The 21,233-nt window shown below is 32.2% G+C and overlaps 2 protein-coding genes across 3 annotated transcripts; both read right to left on the bottom strand.

Annotated features, from left to right (window-relative positions):
• Positions 1-660: 660 nt before the first annotated feature.
• LOC104243943 (multicopper oxidase LPR1-like) lies at positions 661-6,291 on the bottom strand. Its single transcript, XM_009799227.2, has 3 exons — positions 5,955-6,291; positions 2,266-3,723; positions 661-944 (listed from the first exon to the last, which is right to left on the bottom strand). The coding sequence occupies exons 1-3, from the start codon at positions 6,156-6,158 to the stop codon at positions 891-893; spliced, it is 1,716 nt and encodes a 571-aa protein (XP_009797529.1). The 5' UTR covers positions 6,159-6,291; the 3' UTR covers positions 661-890.
• Positions 6,292-15,940: 9,649 nt separating this feature from the next.
• On the bottom strand, positions 15,941-19,055 carry LOC104243945 (heavy metal-associated isoprenylated plant protein 37-like). 2 transcript variants are annotated; one of them, XM_009799228.2, is made up of 4 exons: positions 18,979-19,055; positions 18,603-18,680; positions 18,377-18,452; positions 15,941-17,294 (listed from the first exon to the last, which is right to left on the bottom strand). In XM_009799228.2, exons 2-4 carry the CDS (start codon positions 18,639-18,641, stop codon positions 16,162-16,164), a joined length of 1,248 nt encoding a protein of 415 aa, XP_009797530.1. In that variant the 5' UTR covers positions 18,642-18,680; positions 18,979-19,055; the 3' UTR covers positions 15,941-16,161. The 2 variants fall into 2 exon arrangements, with proteins under 2 accessions (XP_009797530.1, XP_009797531.1); XM_009799229.2 differs by having other exon boundaries at positions 18,603-18,677; positions 18,979-19,048.
• Between the last annotated feature and the right edge of the window lie 2,178 nt (positions 19,056-21,233).

Here is a 21,233-nt window from a genome sequence, read left to right as displayed (position 1 = left end):
ATTACAAGCATAAGAGAATGTTCTGAAAGAAAAGAACAAAAAAATATAAGAGATTGTAATATTTTCTTAAGTCAAATAGATGTTGTCCTGATCTGATTTTGATTACAAGAATAAGGAATAATAATTCCTAGATAAAGTGTGAGATTATTATTTAATTCCAAGTTAAATTTGTTTGGATTTTATTTTCAGTACAAGCAATTTCACGAGTAGTTATATCACATATCTGGTATTATATATTTTGATATCGCATTCGATGTGGAATAACAAAAATGTACTTCCCAAAATTCATCTCCCTAAGTATTTTAAAAAGGTCAAATTAAAATTGAAAATAATTTTTTATCCAAATTAAACACATGTCTCATACTATATTACGCATTATCCTATTTTAAATCGATAAACCAACCATCGACTAATAAAAATATGTTCATTAAATAACATTATAATCCAGTATAACTCGTTTTCCATGTAGGGCATCAAAAAGACGTTGGTAATATTTTGATAGAAAAAGTAAATACTACACTACTTATGAGAAGAAAAATAACCACATAGATACAGAATATATGGTTTCGTAATTTACTAATATTTGTGTCGGTAAAAGATAGTAATAAATATTTAATAAAATAATCGAGGTATGCATATGCATTTTCCTAAGTATCACTATTATAAAAAAAATTCCCACTCAATTAAAATTGATAAATTGTTTATACATATACGCACATCAATAAGTGTGGGTTCAACTCTCACTGCTTATCCAGAAATTCCTGAAAATATATCTAATACCTACATGAACCCACTAATATATCGACAATTATCAAAAATAATAAAAGAAAAGGCCATTAATTAATTCGCCTTTATTTTAGTTAACACTTTCATCATTCTAGCCTTTCTTGTCAATGGATAAACTTCAGAGGCCTCATCATGACATTATCTTCGTGATCAAGAATCTGTATTAAAAAAAAAAGGAAATAATTAGATAAGAACTGTAATTAGAATGAGCATTTTGCACCATAAAAATTATTTACTAATTAAATATGACTTTTAGGCTGGGAAAGCAACCAATCTTTATGGCTAATAATATGTAACTTATTCAAATAGAGAAAAAAGCAAAAAGAAAGACAAAAAAATACATGCAAAAAAATAAAAAGAAAATAATAACAAAATAATACACATTGATGTAATAACTACCTAGTAATTCGTTACCAAGTTTAACTTATATATACTCACCGTATAAATTTTTTTAACACTATCAAATTACTTAAAAGATAATTAACTAACTACAATTGTTTATAAAAACAAAATTAATAACCAAATAAGTCAAATTATTTGCTACAACAAGTTAAAATATATCATTACTAACGACCTATATTAATTATTCATTTTAATATTATATATGGATCAAAAAGGACCCTATAAATTAAACTACTTTGGGGAGTTCAACTATGAAGTAGACAACTACTTGTCATTTCATAAAGACAAATTATACAAAGCTTTTTCTTTCTGCAGAAAACTCGTGAATGGTTGAAAAGGAGCAACAAAAGCACCAGCTGAGATTCCTATGCAACAATTTTCCAATACCTCCCTTTCAGTCCACAGTATGATTTTCCATAATTTTATTTCTAAGATCCATTTAAAATTGTTTCTTTTGTTTGCAAAATAAAAGGCAACCCGGTAAACTAAGCTCCCGCTATGCGCGGAGTCCGGGGAAGAGCCGGATCACAAGGATCTATCGTACGAAGTCTTACCCTGCATTTCTGCAAGAGGTTGTTTCCACTGCTCGAACCCGTGACCTCTTGGTCACATGACAGCAAATTTTTCAGTTATGCCAGGGCACTCAAGTGCACGAAGCATCCCTGTTCATGCGGGGTCCGAGAAAGGGACGCAACCCAAGGGAGTGTGATGTAGGTAGTTTACCCTAATACAAGCATCAATGACAGATTCTACGGCTCGAACCTGTGACCCAAGGGAGTGTGATCACGCGGGGTCCGAGAAAGGGACGCAACCCAAGAGAGTGTGATGTAGGTAGTTTACCCTAATACAAGCATCAATGGCAGATTCTACGGCTCGAACATGTGACCCAAAGGAGTGTGATGTAGGTAGTTTACCCTAATACAAGCATCAATGGCAGATTCTACGGCTCGAACCTGTGACCTATAGGTCATACGAAGACGACTTTATCGTTGCTTCAAGGCCTCCTTAATATGAACGAATATAAGAAAATAGAAAATGAAGGTGAAAAAACAGAGTTGAGGAATGAGAGAAACTTACATGGCAATGGTAAACATAGCCAGGCTCTGCTGTTGCATCAAAGGGATACGAAGCATTTGAATGAATATAAGAAAATCTCACAAGTATTCTTGTAACATGTCCTGGCATCATTTTGTACACATTTTTCCACCCTTTCTCATGGACAGGCACCTCTGTCTTTTTCCCATGTGTATACTTGCTAATTTTGCACTTCATTGCATCATTCAACTTCATCATGCAAGCTTTGAACTCTTCTTCATTCATCAACTCTGTTTGATCCAAAACAACAAATAAACCTAAATGTATGTGCAATGGGTGATTGTCCTCTGTTAAATTGATGATGTTCCATATCTCACTAGTCCCGACTCTTGGCGTCTCAGTCACTGATGCTTCGAATGATTTTCCATTGATGTATAGATGCGTAGGCTCGTCAATGTCACTAGCGTACTCGTAAAAAGCTATGTACCTTATATTTGAAGCCTCTGATACATCCGGAGATTGATACTTCATCAATTTTCGTGGAATGAGACTTGTATCTACCACGGGATGTGGTTCGATAATGAACTTCATGACCTTACTATTAGCTTCATTAACGGGATCACCAGAAGGATAAGGGTATGCTGCATCGTTGCCTAAGATGGTCAAGTTTGACTTTGACTTTGAAAAGTCAACAATCACATCCGCGATTTCTGAAGGAGCTAGTAATAGGTCATGGAGCACCAATGGTCGTTCATGGTAAGCTGAATCGGATGCCACGTGGATAAACGTCATATTATTAGTGAAGAAAAACTTAAAGAACCTTGCATTACTTGCATTGATGATCCTAAAACGATACTTCCTTCGTTTTACCTCCATATAAGGCCATGCTTTACCATTGACAATAATCGCATCACCAAAATATTCAGGTTGCCACTGAGGATGTATAGAAGGATTGTTTCCAGTAGAATTCATGTAAATCGAACCGTCTGTTCGAAAACCACGATCAAAAACAACCAACGGATGATCATATTCTTCACCGTATAACAATCCCAATGGCCCCTCGACACTTGGTTGTCGAATAACATAGGCACCCACTAAACCAGCCAAAATATTTACCCTAGTCAACCCCATTGCATGATCATGGTAATACATGGTTCCAGGATGTTGAAAATTGTGATAATGATACTTTTTTTTAGTCCATTTTGGTCCTTTATTTTTGTACCCTTTGGTGAACCAAGCTTCAGAATGTCCATCACTTTTTGGTTCATCAATTCCACCATGAAGGTGTACTACAGTAGGAATTCCTTTCTTTGAAGAAGGTGTAGCAGTTGGAATTGTTGGATCCCATGGAAGTATATGTTTTGAAGGGAGGTGATTTTGCCACGTAATGTAAGTTTCAACTCCATTAACGGCCTCGATTGTAGGACCAGGGACTGTTGCTGTGTGCCTCGATGTACCATATGCAAATACTGGAGTTGCAGGAAGATCCCTGTGGAATTTCTGCATATGAAGAAAAATAATGAAAAAAATCGAGTTTAACTTCTATGCATTATTGATATAAAAATTATTTTAAATGTAATTGCGGACAATTTTATATAAATGAATATTGATCGATAACCTAGAATTGATTATGCGTAACCAACTATAACAACTTGAATTATTCTGTTAATTTCTTTTCAGTTAAAGAAACTGCAAGAAGGGGAATCTTGACGTAACTGGTAAAGTTGTTGCCATGTGACCAAAGGCGGACGCACGTGGTGGCAAGCAACTGAACCCACTTGATCAAAAAATAATACTGTATATATGTATAAATTACGATTAAAGCTGCGTAAATTTTGTATAAATATTTTTTTTGAACTCACTTGACAACTATATTTTACAACTAAAGTTATGTGTTTCTAAGATTGAACATGCTTGCATAAAATTCTGGGTCCGCCACTGCATGTGACCAAAAGATCACGGGTTCAAGCCGTGAAAACAGCCTCTTACAGAATTACAAGGTAAGGTTGCGTACAATAAACCCTTGTGGTCCAATCCTTTTCCGGACCCCGCACATAACGGGAGCATAGTGCACTGGAAGTTTTTTAAAGAAACTGCAAGTCTGAAGAGAATCTGATTCAATGACTATCTAGTAATATTATTCTAGTACTATACTTTATGCAGGAAAAAAAAAGACATTTTTCTCCATTTTCTATAAATTACATTTATTCCAAAGTAATGATTAAGAAGGTAGTGGTAGTGGATACATGATCTGGACTTTGGACATCTAGAATACCAAAGAAATTATTGTAACATTTAAACAATGCTAAAGTTGGAAGTAACTTTTTTTTTTTAACTCTATTATATTGGTGGAATAAACATTGGTTATAAATTTAATATTATTAAAATTTCTAAATGGAATGCACATGTGTTAAGGCCACTTACCATTCAAAGTTATTTTAGTCATTTTAGTCTAAAGGCTTAGGTACAACTTTCAAGCATTGACAAATAACTGAACAAGTTTATTAAAAGAGATTGAATAGTACTACCCTACAGTAAATAAATAAATAAATATTTAGCCTCTATTAATTATTTAAGTTTTCCTATGTTGGAGATAATTCAGTAATATATAAAGTCCAGATTTTACTGTAAGAAGACTTTGGAGTCGAGCAAATATTACTGTGGAAAACTTGGTAGGTTGTCAATTTTTCCCCTTCTTATTTCGGATAATGAAATCAAGATTATAATGCAATGAAATAATATACTCCATTTTTAGATTTCCTAAACCTAATCCTATTTATAGGAATTATCGCTGTAATTCTCAAAATAATCTTGGGAAAATTTCTATTAAATATTTAATACTTCTAGATTTTGAATTTTGCATCAGGGAATTTTATTTCTCTATGATATAAAAAGCTATATAAAGAGACAATATATATAAAAGAGACAATATATCCTATTTAGAGGAATTATCGTGGAATTATAAATGACAAGAATTGGTTTTTCATTTGAAGAAAGAATTATGGATAAAAGGATGAGCACGAACAGACACATATATATATATAAAAAAAAAAATAACAATTACGCTTCAATCCCAAATAAAATTGAAATACACCCAAAACAAAAATATAAAAAGCTAAAATACCCATTTCTTGTGGTACATGCTAATTATATTTATGTATGATATAAAAAGCTACATTCTGAAGAAAGCATTGTAGATTAAAACAATATTAAAAAATGCACACACACTGACACACATACACACACAAAAAACACTACTTGGTTGGTGTTATAATATGTAATACTTCTAGTATAAAGAACTTTTACACCAGTAATTTAGCTGGTTATAACATGTCATTACTCTATTTTAGTAATCATATCATGTTTCCTATAAAGAATTATGTCTTATAGATATTTAGCTTAAAATATATATATATATATATATATATATATATATATTTATATGTACGTCGGCTTGCATTTTACTCGTGTTTCGTGGATTTCGAATATAAAATATAACAATTTATGCTAATTCATGATATTTTTGGGTATGAATCATCCGGAAGCAATACGAGACGAAAGGTGCGAGATTGGAGCAAAACTGGAAAATAGCCATTTGTACCGCCACAGACAGCGTGGGACGCTACCGGTGGCGGAATTATATATTAACTTAACCTGATGATGTAAAAAATTTATTTAGAATCAGTGCACAGAAATTAAACTCGGGACATATAAAATTAGTAAATACTTACCCATTTTTTGTGGTACATGCCAATCTTGAGTGACTTAGGGAAATGAACACCATTGATAACATCATAACCTTTGATTCTTGGCATATCTGGAAGTTTGTCAACAAACATTCTTAATTTTGAAGGGCTCATAATATTATCTTCTGCCATTGAAGCCATGAAAATTCCCAATAAATTTAAAAACACCAGAAATATCATTTTCTTCATCTTTTTTGCTTTTTCAGGACCAAAGTCACCAACACCCTTTTCTTCCTCTGAAATTTTAGAAAGAAGGAAAATTAATAGTCTAGAGAATATAAAGGATAAAGTTTGGTTTGAGTTCACAAGAAGAAGAAACGTTAGAAGTAGTATTTGTATTGAAAAGTGAGAATTTTTACATTATTCGAGTGGCAAAGTTGATTTTTTTTTTTGGTGGGGTGGGGGTGGGAGGGTAAGGTGGACTTCGATGTCTTCGAAAAAGTTGAGGTTGTAAATAGTCGGTCTATTATCACTTTTAGCCCGTGCCAGAAACTATTTATATTTGATAACCGAAAAAGTGTATAAAATTTGTATATAACATACAGAATATATATATATATATATACAAAAAATATATAAATATTATATATTTTTTCGGTTATTATTTTTACAGCGATTATACAGTATTATTTTTCCTAAAAAAGTTGTTGAATTTTAAGGCTACTACAAATGACTAATTTGTCTGCTTCTTTGATATTTATGGTCTTCGTTTTGTAAGAAATGAAACGATGATTTGTTGACAAAACCAGAGTTGTTTGGTGTTATTTGAAAGTTTTGATAGAAATTGATATTTTAAATTTAAGGAGAAGAAAAATCCTCACATAATTCTCGATGTAATTTAGAGACTTGATTGTTGAGTGTGTCTTGTTAATATTTTCTTAATTCAAATAGATGTTTCCCTAATCTGATTTTGATTACAAGGATAAGGAATGATAATACAGCTAGATAATGTGGAATTATATAATCCGTATTTGGTTGGATTTTTGTTTCTGGTATAAATCTCAAGATTAATTATATTGGTATTATATTTATACTACATTCCATATGAAATAATAATCTCGAAATAACTAATCCTCGATAAAACAATCAAATGACAAAAATGTCGTTCTTAAAGCGTTTTTCCTAAAGTTCTTCAAAAAGGCAGAGGGTTAAAACTAAAAATGCAAGTTAACGGTGAAAATAGCACGGTCTATCAAGTTTTTGGATTGGTAATTGAAAAATAGTCAACGTTTGCAAAGTCAGTGAAAAATAGCCACTATTTTACTGCAAAACGGAAAGTTACAGCATAATATACTGGAGATTAGTGCATCTATGTATGAACTTCCAGTATATTATGCTGGAACTCCAGTATATTACTCCCTCCGATCCACAATAAGTGACCAATTTGCTTTGGCACGTCCATTAAGAAAATACTAAATTCTATACAAAAATACCTAGCATGATTAAACTACCCTTAATTAAATATTTAATGTGAGAAGTAAGAAATTTTTTTAGGGATATGTACATAAAGGTAATTTTATAAAAACAAATTGAATTTTTTCTCGATTATATAAATGAACACTTATTTTAGACAAAAATAAAAAAGCAAATTGGTCACTTATTGGGGACCGGAGGGAGTATGTTGGAAGGTCACATATAAAAATTTGTATTCCAATATATTATGCTGGAATATTTTTCGAATTTTGAACAGTGTTTACGTTCAGATTTATCTTTACATGAAAAGTGACTAAATTTCGATTACTTTTAAAACTATGGCTATTTTTCAATTAGCACCTGTAAATCTGACTATTTTTTAATTTCCTCCAAATTTAGAAGCCTATCTTGTCTAACCAAAGACATATTCTATATTATACTTTCTATCTCATTTTAAATCTGATAAATCAAATATTAGCCAATAAAAATATATCTATCAAATAATCCCATTATTACTAAATTCTAATATTATAATCTCGATATAACTTGTTTGCAAGTCAAACGATATTTAATTATCGCCGAAATTTAGCTTTAATGCAAATGAAATATGAACGACAGCACGAATTTGCGGGCATCTTAGCAAAGATTAATTAAGATTTTATAACTTCGCCTCACTTTAAGCATCAAACTTTGCTTTCAATTAGCAAATTAAAGGAAGCTCTTTATGTTTTTACTGATAAAACCAAATTAATGGTTGCTAATTTTAGGTAAATAAGACAACCAGCTAATAAGGATAAGTAAATTATGAAATTCATACTTTTATATATAGTTGGCCTTATCAAGCACGAGGGTAGTCACGTGCTTTTTATGGAACTTCATACTTTTTTTATGGCAACTTCATACTTGTGTAGTCTCTTACAATAAATACTACCCTGATGGTAAGCAACCCTCACTTTCAACCGAGAGGTTGTGAGTTCGAGTCTCCCCAAGAGCAAGGTGGGAAGTTTTTGGAGGGAAGGATATCGGGGGTCTATTTGGAAACCGTCTCTCTACCCTAGGGTAGGGGTAAGGTCTTTGTACATACTTACCTATATACATTGTAGAATTTTTAGCAAAGGAAATTCAATTGAACCTCTTTCGATAAATATGGTTCCCCAATGCTTATGCTAGTAAAAAATATTAGATATTCAGTGGAATAGTTAAAGTGTAAGCTCGTCCCTACATAAACCCTAAGCTATTCCCCAAACCCCCACCCCACCCTAACAGCTTATTTGGATGGTTGTTTCCCGTTGTATCGTAGTGTATTGTTATCTCAAAACAATGTTTGTTTTGATTGTTTCATTAAAATTGGTTGAATTGTATTGTTAAATCTATTGTTTCGGAATAATAAAAAGTCCATTTTTTTTAAACAACCGATTTGGTGTGGTGGGATTGTTTCCTATTTTTCTTTCCAATTATGCCCTAACTTATTACTCCACAATTTTATTTTACCTTTTACCTTTTTTTCTATTTTAATTCTAAATCTCCAACCTATAACCTACTTTATTTTTTCCTAGAACTTCTGCCGCCAACATTAAAGGTGTTTTGCCGCTTTCTATTTTATTTTTTCTCCTAATTTGCTTTTAACTCAATTATAATTAGTCGTGCTTCTTTGTTTTGCCTTCTTTTGTCTCGCTCCTTTGTTCTGTTTTCTTAAGATGTTTTGCCTTTTTTTGCGTTCTTAAGATGCATAAAATTATTTTTATGCATAATTTTTGATAAATTTAATATTTGAACAATTGAGGGTATTTTAGTAAACTTATTAGTTACAGTACAGTACAATACAGTCAAACCAAACAACAAAATATTATTTAACAATAACAAACAAAACATTCTATCCAAACATTATATTCATAAAACGATATGATACAATACGATACAATACAATATAATATATTATAAAACGATGGGAACAATGATCCAAATAGAACGTAAGTTAATTGGTGTAACTTCTTTTTCTTTTTAAGTAGGATAGCAGATTTGCCATCCAATTTTATGATTGCAGATAGTAATTATCCAAGTGAGAGTTATAGTCAAGAGGATGATGAAAGACAGGTAAAAAAGATGAAAGTGATGAGCACATTGGAAATCAGGAGAAACTGAGAGCATTTTTTACTCTGAAAAGTAAAACTACTTAGTAGTCTTGGCTTGGATTTTGGATGATTGTGAGTATGTGGTTGGCAAAACTAGTCTGTGGGCTCTCCCTTATAATTTCTTCTATCTTCTTGTGGTGTTCTAACATCTTAAACACCTTCATTAGGGAATTAATTCCTAATACTTTTGTTTTATGGACCTCAAATTTTATCCTCAATTAAGATTTATAGCTTTTGTCGAGGGTCTTTCGGAAACAAATCTCTATTCCCTCGGACAGCGGTGAAGTCGGAAAATTTAATAAAGGTGTTCAAATTTTGAACACCTTTTGTCAATGGGCTATGCAAAGGTGTTCAAAGTCTATTTTTTAATCAATAACAAGTAATATTTTACTTTATACGTAGTATAATTTTTTGGCGAAGGGTGTTCGGTTGACCACTCTTGGGCCAACATAGCTTCGCCCCTGCCCTCGGGGTAGGAGTAAGATCTGTGTACACACTACCCTTCCCAGACCTCACTAGTGATATTTTACTGGGTTGTTGTTGTTGTTGTTGTAAGATTTACAGTTGTTGGGTGTGCGAATAAAGTTTCACATTGTTAGCTGAAAAGATTGGGAATCTACATATAAAGTGTAGGGATCTCTTAATGGTGAGAGGTCTTTTAGGCAAAATTGCATAGACTTGGCCCAAAGCGAACAATATCACATCATGTTAAAAGTACCATTGTGCCATTTTAGCCCAAGAATAGCTCTATATATGTTTGTACACTAAAGAAAAAGTCTAGATAAATGAAAGACAACCGCTCTTATTCCACACAGTCAAAGATAAATATTGTCTTCTCAAAGTCAGTACTTATATCGAAGAGATCAAATTTTGGGAAGGCATCAACTATGCTAGAAGGCTAAACAATCCTTCTTATTAGCAGCCTGGATCTGTTTTGTGCTCAGCTTGATGCTATCTCGTATGTCAATTCAAAAAGAGCTATTGGGGACAATCCTACTAATTCGTTTTTAGAAGAAGTCAAGTGGTACCAATAGATAGTATTGTCAAAATTTTGCAACTAGTCTAAACATGATTTATTCCATAGTTGAGTCAACAATCATATTCCCTTTTTCTTCTACAAATTTAATTCTCCCCCATATCTAGCTAGACTAGAATAGTATAACATTCTTGAAAGTGAAACGACAACAAGGAAAATTGAGGGATAACATTGATTCATTCGCTATTTCATATAATTGATGGTCGAAGGAAGCAAATGGTGTATTTAATTGTCTTGAATAAGATTCTTCTTTTAACTTAGCCCTGAATTTATATATATATATATATATATATATATATATATCAAAGTTCAGATGAACTCATGACCAATCATCCGCCTATGCTTCTTAAGGTAAAAATTGGGAGGAAATAAATTCGAAGAAGTACGTCCCAATTTAATTTAAACAACTCACTTGCTTTCTATAGGCTAAATACGCCGAAGATAACTCGCCATGTGTTTTAATAATAATAATAGAAATTAAATATGCTCAATTTTAGTAAATATGAAGGACTTAACACCTACTTAAATTGATGTGTATTCGAAGGATTATCTTATAGTAATTCTCAAATATAAGAGACTATTGTTATCATTTTTTCGAAAATGGAACATCAAAGTTATAACACCAATTTTTGTATGATTTGGAGTTACTTTCAATTAACTTTTAAATTACATGACTAATTACATGTTTTTTCACCACATTTTTCAAAAAGCAATCTGAACACCACATTTTTTCAAAACTTAAATCAAAATCAAATCCTCAACATATATTGTACTATTATATTTTACATTTGGATTATTTTACTTTATGATAATCAGAAGGGCCAAGTTGATGCTTTTAATTCCACATAATTTCAGCCAATTAAAGACTACCATTCTTTCAATTGGGAATTTTTTCATACCTTTCTTGCTTATTCTGAGTTTCTTTTTTTTGTGCACATATTCTTTCTCCATACCAAGCCAAGACGTAAAGACAAACAAACTTTCAAATTATTCAAGGAAAATAGAAGCCCTACCTTTTTCTAGCCTATGCAAGAAAAGATGTGACACTTGATTTTATTTTTATTTTTTTGGTAACTGATGTTGGAATAATTGAAAGCGTAAGGATGTGAAAAAAAGTTGACTAAGTAGCAATACTTCAGTTTGGACATAAGAAAATTTTCCCTTTTTCCAATTTTTTTTTTTTTTTTGAAAAATAGTATTTGGTTATCAAAATCTTACAATTTTTCTAATTTTACTTGAAAATGCATTTTCAAATTTGAAAAACTGCAATTGAAAATGGGAAGGTTTTTTAGTTGCAAAATATGTTGAAAAAAGGACATGCAAATATGTTGCAAAAATTATAACCAAATACAACTTCAACTCCAATTCAAATTTTAGTGAAATTTCAAATTTGAGAAAAAATTGGAACTCATGTCCAAACGCCTACTAAGTAGGCATTTAGACATAAAAATTGTAATTTCTGAAAAAAAAATAGTATTTAGAGTTAAGTTGAAAAATGGTATTTGGAATTTGAAATTATATTTGGACATACATTTCACTTGAAAAAAAATTGCAGTTTTGTGCGTGGGAAAAAAAATCTGAAAATTTTGAAAATTGGGTTTTTTGGAAAAATTATTTTCAAAAGAATTCCAAAAACTTAAAAAATTTCATGGACAACTATATATATATATATATATATATATATATATATATATATATATATATATATATATATATATATTTCAAAAAGAAATATTTTTTATGGACATACAGGGCCTTAAATAGGAGGAAGACATAATTTAAAAGTTTGCTTTTTTGCATATTTTTCAATCATCTTCTTATCAATCACATTATAAGGACCACAGCATAATGCTGAGCATAGCATAAGTTATTCACTAATTCGTTTCTAGAGAAGAGGTTCCTTTTCAAGAAAATATTGCCTTTTAACTTCAATCTTTGGTTTGTTTACATAATTATTGTGTTCGAATCAACTTTTATACGCCATAACCATTTTATCGAGTATTTATACCTATCAAGAAGGGAACTTTGGCGTAATTGGTAAAGTTGTTGTTATGTGACCAAGAGGTCACGGGTTCGAGCCATGAAAACAACCTCTTGCAAAAATGCAGGGTAAGGCTGCGTGCGACAGACTCTTATGGTCCGACCCTTTCCCCGGATCACGCACATAGCGGAAGCTTAGTGCAATGAGCTACCCTTATTTATGCCTATCAACAGCATATGTATCGGGTAAGTTAGACCATTTAGACTTAGATATATGGATGGAAAGAACAACCCACCTTTTCTTTTCGTAAGAAGAGTAATCTGGTATGCAAAATATTTTGTATTCATGTAGGGTCCCGGTTGATGTAGACAGCCAACCCTAATGCAAGTGGCTGCTTTCACAGCTCAAGCTCGTGACCTATAGGTCACAGGAAGACAAATTTAACGTTGCTCCAAGAATGCATTCGGATTTAGATATGATTATTTCGGAAGGTAACACTAATGTTATTCATCATTGCTTTTCAGTGACAATATCTAATGAATGTATACTAAGCCCACTGCTTTCAGGTTATTCAATCAGAAATAATCATATAACATCTTTTTTTTAATAGATCCAACCTGAACTTTTGAGTAGATGATCAATTATGTAGAGGAAAAATCATAGAATTTTCTGGTGTAGAACTGTCCTACTTCTTTAACTAGTGAGCTAAAAGTGGAAGCAAATCACAAATACATTAATACATTGTGGATTTCCAAGGCGTTTAGCACTTAATTAGACTATTTAAATTCTTAAATTCTTCACCATCCTCGTGTTCAGGGGCGGAGTTAGAGTGCGGTGATGGGTTCGGCTGAACCCAATAACTTTGGTTAGAACTTGTATTTGTCTTAAAAATTCCATTGAATATGTATAAATTATTAATCTAGAACCTTGTACCTTCAAACGATTAAAATCTGAACCTATAAGCTTAAAATCTTGGTTCCGCCTCTGCTACTATCAAGCTCTTGCTGTTGCACTTACAAGCAGATTTTTGTTTTCATAGTTACAAGCAGAATTTTTTTCCATCTCAATGAAATATGTACTAGGAGTATATTTTTATGATTTTTCCTTGGCTACTAAGATTTTTTAGTTCGTCTTTTTCTCTTTTGCCTACCTATAGATTCAACATAGGCTTAGGTCCATCGTAACTAATTTTAAAGAAAAGAAAATTCTTAGGTTGACTAATGATAAATAATCTTTTTCTCCATTTTTAGATTCGCCTTAGTTGCTCTTTTTTTTTCTTCTTTTTAATACATAAGGATATTTTTGTCAATAACACCAAATAGTTGTGAAAATATTGTAGTTTCCTTTTTGTTTTTAGTTTGATATTACCTACCAAGACAAAAATGAAGATGATATAGATGGACTCATTGGACTGCGAATATCTGGGCCAGAGGAAGTTGTAGAAGCAGAAATGGGCTTACTTGGATCATCATTTCAACTATCATATGTGAATGTGAAAATAGTACGGGCTAGCCAATTTTCGGACTGGTAATTAAAAAATAATCATTATTTTACAGCAATACAGAAAGTTCTAGTATTTTATACTGGAGATTAGTGTACCTATGTATAAACTTCCAGCATATTATTCTGGAACTCCAACACATGGAAAGTTCCAGCATAATAAACTGGAGATTGGAGCACCTGTGTATGAACTTCCAGCATATTATGTTGGACCAGTATATTATGTTGGAAGTTCATATATAAAAAATTTGAACTCCAGTATATTATGCTGGAATATTTTTCGGATTTTGAATAGTGTTTTCGTTTAGATTTATCTTTACATGAAAAGTGACTAAATTTTAATTATTTTTAAAACTGTGGCTATTTTTCAATTACCACTTGTAAATCTGGCTATTTTTAAATTTCATGGGTCAGTGATGTGTGAAATGTGAACGCAGGTAATGGTTTGTAAATTCTTTCATTCTCTTTTAAGAATTAACCTAAATAGCTATTCACTAAACAGCTTAAACTAAAAATAGCCGGTGAGTATATAATATATGTATAATTCATGTGTTAAATATATATATAAGCATGTAAATTAGTAGATAATCAATATATAAGAGCTATTAAAAGAAAACCATTAATCTGATCGGTTATTTGTGTAAAGATCCCTTCTTTTCTACCTTTTAAGTGGGCTGGGCTAGAACATCGAATTAGTACTTACTTTGGAGTTCAGGAAAAGAAGACTAAAAAAAATAAAAAATAAAAATAAAAAAAATAAAAAAAATAAAAAATAAAAATAAAAAAAAAAGGAAAAGAAGACTTATTTGGAGCACAAGGGGGTATAACCTTATTTGTTCCCACTTAATTGAGAATTGAATTTGAATCATATAAATGTCATCTTTTTTTCTTATTTTTTTTAATATATAAATGTCATCTTATTAAGTTCATTTGTCTCATTTGCAACCATTTATTAACTCTTAATAGACCTAACTCAATCAGATTTTATATAATCTTAAAATAATTAAAACGTCCTTTAAAGATTAATGTAAATTTAAACATTCACAACTCTATTTATTAATATTAGTTAGTCGACCGAAACTAGTTGGCATTTGCTAGACCAAAAAAATGTATGTAAAATATATTTTATATGTACATAAATAATATACGTTTTATCGACTATTATTTTTCGGAGCATAAAAAATATATTTTTTATATTTATAAAAGTGGGAGAGGAAGGAGATAGCAAAATGACCGACCCGCTTGTTGGAAAGTGTACCTACACAGTTGGAGAGGGGTCTCCGTAAACTTCGGCTGAAATTTTATATATGTATATGTATGTACCTTAAAACTAGATAAAGTAAATTACTTGGCATCCTTCACGCTATAAGTCTTTACAGGCACTGATTGAATAGAATATTATGCCCGTGGCATTAAATTTCCGGGTCCGCCGCTGAAAGTAAGTAAATTATAAAATACAAATATCCATTCTCCCTAAAAGGCTCTGTACCTTTTGGTGGTCCATTAGGTAACATAAATTCACAGCAACCACGTGATTTGCGCGTGCCATCCACTTAACATCCTTTCCCCAATATTCCAATGTCACACATTGTCTGTTCATCTCCATTTTAATACTCAAAAACTAAACTTCATGTCTTAAGTTGACTATATTCCTCAAAACCACAAAAACAGACTATAAAAGGATCGCGCGGTGCCCTAAAATCTCACTATGCGCGGGGTCCCAAAAAGATCAGACCACAAAGGTCTATTGTATGCAATCTTACCATACATTTCTACCAGAGCTATTTACACGGCTCAAACCCGTGACCTCTAGTCACACAGAGACAACTTCACCACAACTCGAACCCGTAACGTCCTTGTTACATGGAAGTAACTACGCCAGTACGCCAAGAAATAAAAAAAGACCAAATAATAAAACATGTTCTTCCACCATTTTAATAATACAAATGGATAAAGATAAACCACTAGAATTATACAAGATAGAATTGTAGTACCAAGAAAATACAAATTAAACATCATATATTTGATGTTGATAGAAAAGATTGAGGACCTAAAATACTCCTCATCCTCAGACCATTTACTTCAATTCCCACATTACAAAATACTGTTAAGAAACCACCTAGTTCATTCTCACATAACGGAACAACTACTAGGATTCTCATCACTGAACATATGAGAAGTAGTTGCAGATTGATCAACAGCAGCAGCAGCAGCAGAAGTGTAATAAGGATCAACATAGGAAGTGTAGGGGACTTGACCATAATTATTACTATTATTATTATAGTAATAACCTGTTGATGGAGGAATGAAAGGAGACCTATTGTACATCATCTGAGGTTGTTGCATAGCATGCCTGTTCTGCAAATTCATTAGCACAGACGACGGATTGTACTGCTGCTGTTGGACTCCATTGTTCATGTTCATTAGCATTGAAGCAGAAGGATTATGACCGCCACCGGCTAAAGATCCTTGCATTACATTGTTTGGATGAACTTGAAATCCTCCTCCACCTATGGAATTGACATTTCCACCCCCTCCTACGCCTCCATTTAAGATTGCAGCCACATTGTTGTTAGTTGTCCCGTTGTTCCCATGAAAGCCAGCAAAATTCATCATGGCATTTATGTCATTTCCCATTTTCGCCGCCTCACCAAGATTGACATTGACATCATTTTGGCCACCCCCTCCTAATTGAGCAGCATTGTTCATGTTCATCTTCATTGCAGCCATTGTTCTTTGGTCGATATTAGCTCCTGGATTTGGCTTCATTGTCATATTCTGAATAGGGACTTGTTTCTTGACATTATTCACATTGCCAACATTGTTGTTGTTTGCTTTACCATTGGCCATAGCAGCAGCCATAGCTTTCTTTGCGTTGTTATTTGCTTCTGCTTGTTGTCTATAAAGAGCCATTTGTCTCGCTCTTTCCCTCATCATAAACCTCATCTCTTCCTCGGTACAACCATCTCCCTCATCATCATCATCATCCTCGTCGAGATAATCGACTTCCTCTTGCACAAGATTGACCTTTTGCTGATTCTTGTGGGATTCAAGACCCTTAATTAAACCTTGCTGCTTTTGATTTTTGTTGTTCTTATCTTTGATGCAGTTGGGGTTTTGTTTCTGACTTTGATTAGTCTTTTGAGACCAAAGCTCAGCATGTTTACCAGCCTTAACTAATTTTTTAATCAAAGTTTCAGAATCTACACTACCAGAAACTGTCACTTTTTGCTGCTCCACATCTATGTTTACTTGATAAACACCTATAACAATAAAAAGGCAAAATCAAACAAGTGAAAAAGTTAAAAACCAATAATTAGGATTTAGGAAACATTATATCACCAATGCACTTTTTAATGAAACCCCCAAAAGGCACTTAATCATAAAGTTCTAGTCTTTTCATCAGATGAGTAGTTAATGAAACTATAATCACTCAATTAATTATTAGTTCGTCCAAAATGCAAAAGGAGGCTTAGCGTAACCGATAATGTTGATGTCATGTTACCCCCTCCCCCCTCTTCGCTAGAATTCAACATTTATGATATGTTATGAAGACCTCTTGTTCGTCCACTCTTCATTTACGGTGATTGACCAGGAAATCACGGGTTTCGAAAGTCTTGCAAAAAAGAAGGTAAGGCTGCGGGTGGTCCGGCCCGGATCCCGCGCATAACGGGGCATAGGGCATGGGGATTTCCTTTTTTTTAAACCAAAAAGTCAAGGAAAAAGTAACTAGTGAACACTAGAAAAAACACAACACATGCTCAAATTTACAAGAAACTAAGAAAAGCTACAATCTTGACATACCAACAGGGGAAAACTTTTACAACCAGAAATTAGGATAAAGAGAAAAAAAATGATATACCACTTTTTGTGTCTGCTTTAAAACAGGATACGCAAGCTAAAATACCAATTAAACCCCAAAAGGCACATAAAATAAATTCATCTTACATCAAGTTCAAGTCTTTTTATGACACGAGGACTTAATTAAACTTTAACCACTCAATTAATTATTATTTAACCCCAAAAGGCAAGGAAAAGTAGCTAATAAAACACCAGAAAAATTAGAACACATGCTCAAACTGTCAAGAAACTCAGTAAAGCTACTATCATTACATGCCATAACCAATACAACATTCTTTTTTATTTGGTTTCCCACTTAGTTTTCGGTACCCGCATCGGAGTCCGAATATATCCAAATTCCCGCAGAGTCATTCGAGGTGAAGCGCTACCTGCCAAGAATTTTTCCATAGTATTATCCACTCCACCACGTCCTTTGGCGGTGGAAAAGGCATTCTCAGAATACTGAAAAGTGTTTTGAAAAAAAGATAGTGAAAAAAGTAATAACCTTCAATTCTCTGAAGTAGCTTCTTCACTTTCTGCTTACACCCATCACAATGTATATTCACTCTGAGCACACAAGTCTAAACAAGAAGATGGACAAAATAATTATTAACAAAACAAAGGAGAAATAAAAAAATTAAAAACCAACCAAAAAAAATAGCTTTATATGGCAAAAAAACAAAACCCAACTTTTTTTTAACATAATTATTCCTGAGGGAAATAAAAAATACCTGGATCTTGAGTAGCTTAAAGTCTTCATCTTTAGTCATTTCTTCGGATTTCCCTTTTTTTTTTGGAATAAAAATCTTCTACAAAAGGAAATAGTAAAATATAAACACAAACCTCTAAATATATATATAAAACTAGACTAAAAAACAGAATTTATGAGTTTCAACACCACCAAACACAGAAAGATTCTATCTTTTTACACTCTTCTTTCCTCTACTTAAGTTTCACTCAGAAAAAACAAAGTAAAAAGAGCAAATGAGGGTGTGTCTTATAAAGGCATAAAAACATTTTTATAAATAAAACAAATGCAAATATAAATAAAAGTAAGTATTAAGACAAAAAGATAGAGAAAAAAAAAAAACTGAGGACTATACTTACAGAGAAAGTGATGAAAATGTCAGAGGAAAAAGGAGAGAGTAGAGTTGAAGCAAAGTAGTAGTATAGTGAATTAGCTTTACTTCTGAATTGTGAGATGATGTGATTTAACGTTAAATACTGTGAAAGAAAAAGGGAAAATTATATTTTTTTAAAATGAAAAAATAGTGACTTGACAGGCTGACTTCTATCCCTGTCCTCTTTGTCACATGCTATTATCCAGGAGTCTTTTTTTATTCAATATTAATTAATTCATATAAGCATTTATTCAATATTAATTAATTCAAAAAACATGAAATTCTTTTCAAGTAAAATTGATATTTGAAAATGATAGTTTTGTTTGAACATGAATATAATTTTGTGTTATTTTTGAATTTTTGTGAATGATCTGGGTGAAATTTTAAAAAAAATAGCTTTTTGGAGTTTATCAAATTTTCGAAAAATTCAAAAATTCATCTTCAAGTAAAAAATTAAATTTTTTTTGTCCAAACGGGCTCTTATTAAAATGTAAATATATTATTTTAACAGTAAAATTAAAACAATATTTAAGCTTTTTCAAATAAAGTTTATAAATTTAAAAACCACTTTGAAAGTACGATCAACTATGATAATTAACATTATTTAAAATATATATAAAAAAAGTTATGCGAAAAAAATTATTTAATTCTAAAAATCTAAAAGATACTACACCAAAATGAGACGAAGAAACAGTATTTTAATGAACATCCAAGGGGGAGTGTTATAAATATATTATATTATGGATGTTCATTTAGTACTCCGTTGTAAATAAGCTTCCTGAAGAAGCTTATCCATATGGGACTCCACCGTAAATATGTTTATCTATTTAGTACTATATTGGAAATAAGCTTCCTGAAGAAGCTTATCACTTCGGTACCCGGTTATGGATAAACATTACCCCCAGTATAAGTTTATCCATACCGGGTATAATAGGCTTATCTTTTCAGTACCCAGTTATGGATAAACATTACCCCCGGTAAAAGATTATCCATACCGGGTATAATAAGCTTATCCATTCAGTACTCCGTTATGGATAAATATTGCTCTCAGTAGAAGATTATCCATATCTGGTATAGCAGCAGCTTACACAGCAGCTTGTAGCAGCTTACACAGCAGCTTATAGTAGCTTACACAACAGCTTGTAGTAGCAGCTTACAGCAGCTTCCTTTCTTCTATAAATAGAAGAGATTTCAGTTCATTATGTACATCAGTTTGAGTTCGAATAATATATCAGTTTCTCTCTATACTTGTCTTTACTTTACGGTCTTTATTTTATAACACATCCATCTTACTACCTTTGTGTTATACCCCACACTCACCATCCCCAATACTGCTAATTTTTGTGATTTTTTTCATATATTTGTGTGTATTTGAGTTTGTGTATTTCTGTGCACAACGGCTCTTTTTTTGTAGCTTAATGAATGTTACATAATTTGCAAATTTGTCATCAGCAAAAGTCCATTTCAAAAGGATTTGTTTTTGTTGTTCTTGTTGGCTCTTTTTCCCTTCACTTTATGTTTAATAAAGGTAAGTTTGATTTATTTTATGGTAGTCAAACGGATGAATTTATAACTTTTTGCCTATTCGGCTAAGCTTCTAAAAGGGTAATTTAATGTATAAGGTATTTCGTATTCATTCGAGTAAGTGTCATCACATTAAAAATATTTTTTATTTTTAAAAGTACTTTTCAAAACATTAGTTTTTGAAAGATTAAAGATTTGTCTCCCAATGATAGGTTTCTGATCAAATCCATATGTTGATAACTCTAACCTCTAATCAGAATAACATTAAATCCCCTTTAGTTTCTTTAATGTATGGGTCGTGTTAGGACCGTAAAAATCAAGTGTCATGCGGAAGCTAGCAAAACAAACCTTCAACGACGATAAATCAGACAACAAAAGAGAAATCTACCAAAAGAGACACAAATATTCAACGTGATTCGGTCAACTAACTTACGTCCATGGCGGAGATGAGCAATACACTATAAAAAATAGAGTACAAAATATCGAGAGAATAACTCACGAAGAGGCAAACACAAGTGACACACTAACACTTGTCCCGTAAAGTTCTCCCCCTAAACACTATTCTCAAGCTCCTATGGCTACATTGTGGACGCTACTGAATGAGAAGGAAGGATCCTCAATTTATAGAAGTCCAAACCTTTTCCTACAAGAAAAAGGATTAGCCAAGTATAGGAAAATTATAATTTCCTTCAACAAAAAAGGAAAACCCAACTGAGG

Source organism: Nicotiana sylvestris, chromosome 10 (genome assembly GCF_000393655.2).
Source record: "Nicotiana sylvestris chromosome 10, ASM39365v2, whole genome shotgun sequence".
Taxonomy (NCBI): Eukaryota; Viridiplantae; Streptophyta; class Magnoliopsida; order Solanales; family Solanaceae; genus Nicotiana; species Nicotiana sylvestris.
The sequence above is the reverse complement of the archived record's forward strand: the minus strand, read 5'-3'. Positions and strand labels throughout refer to the sequence as shown.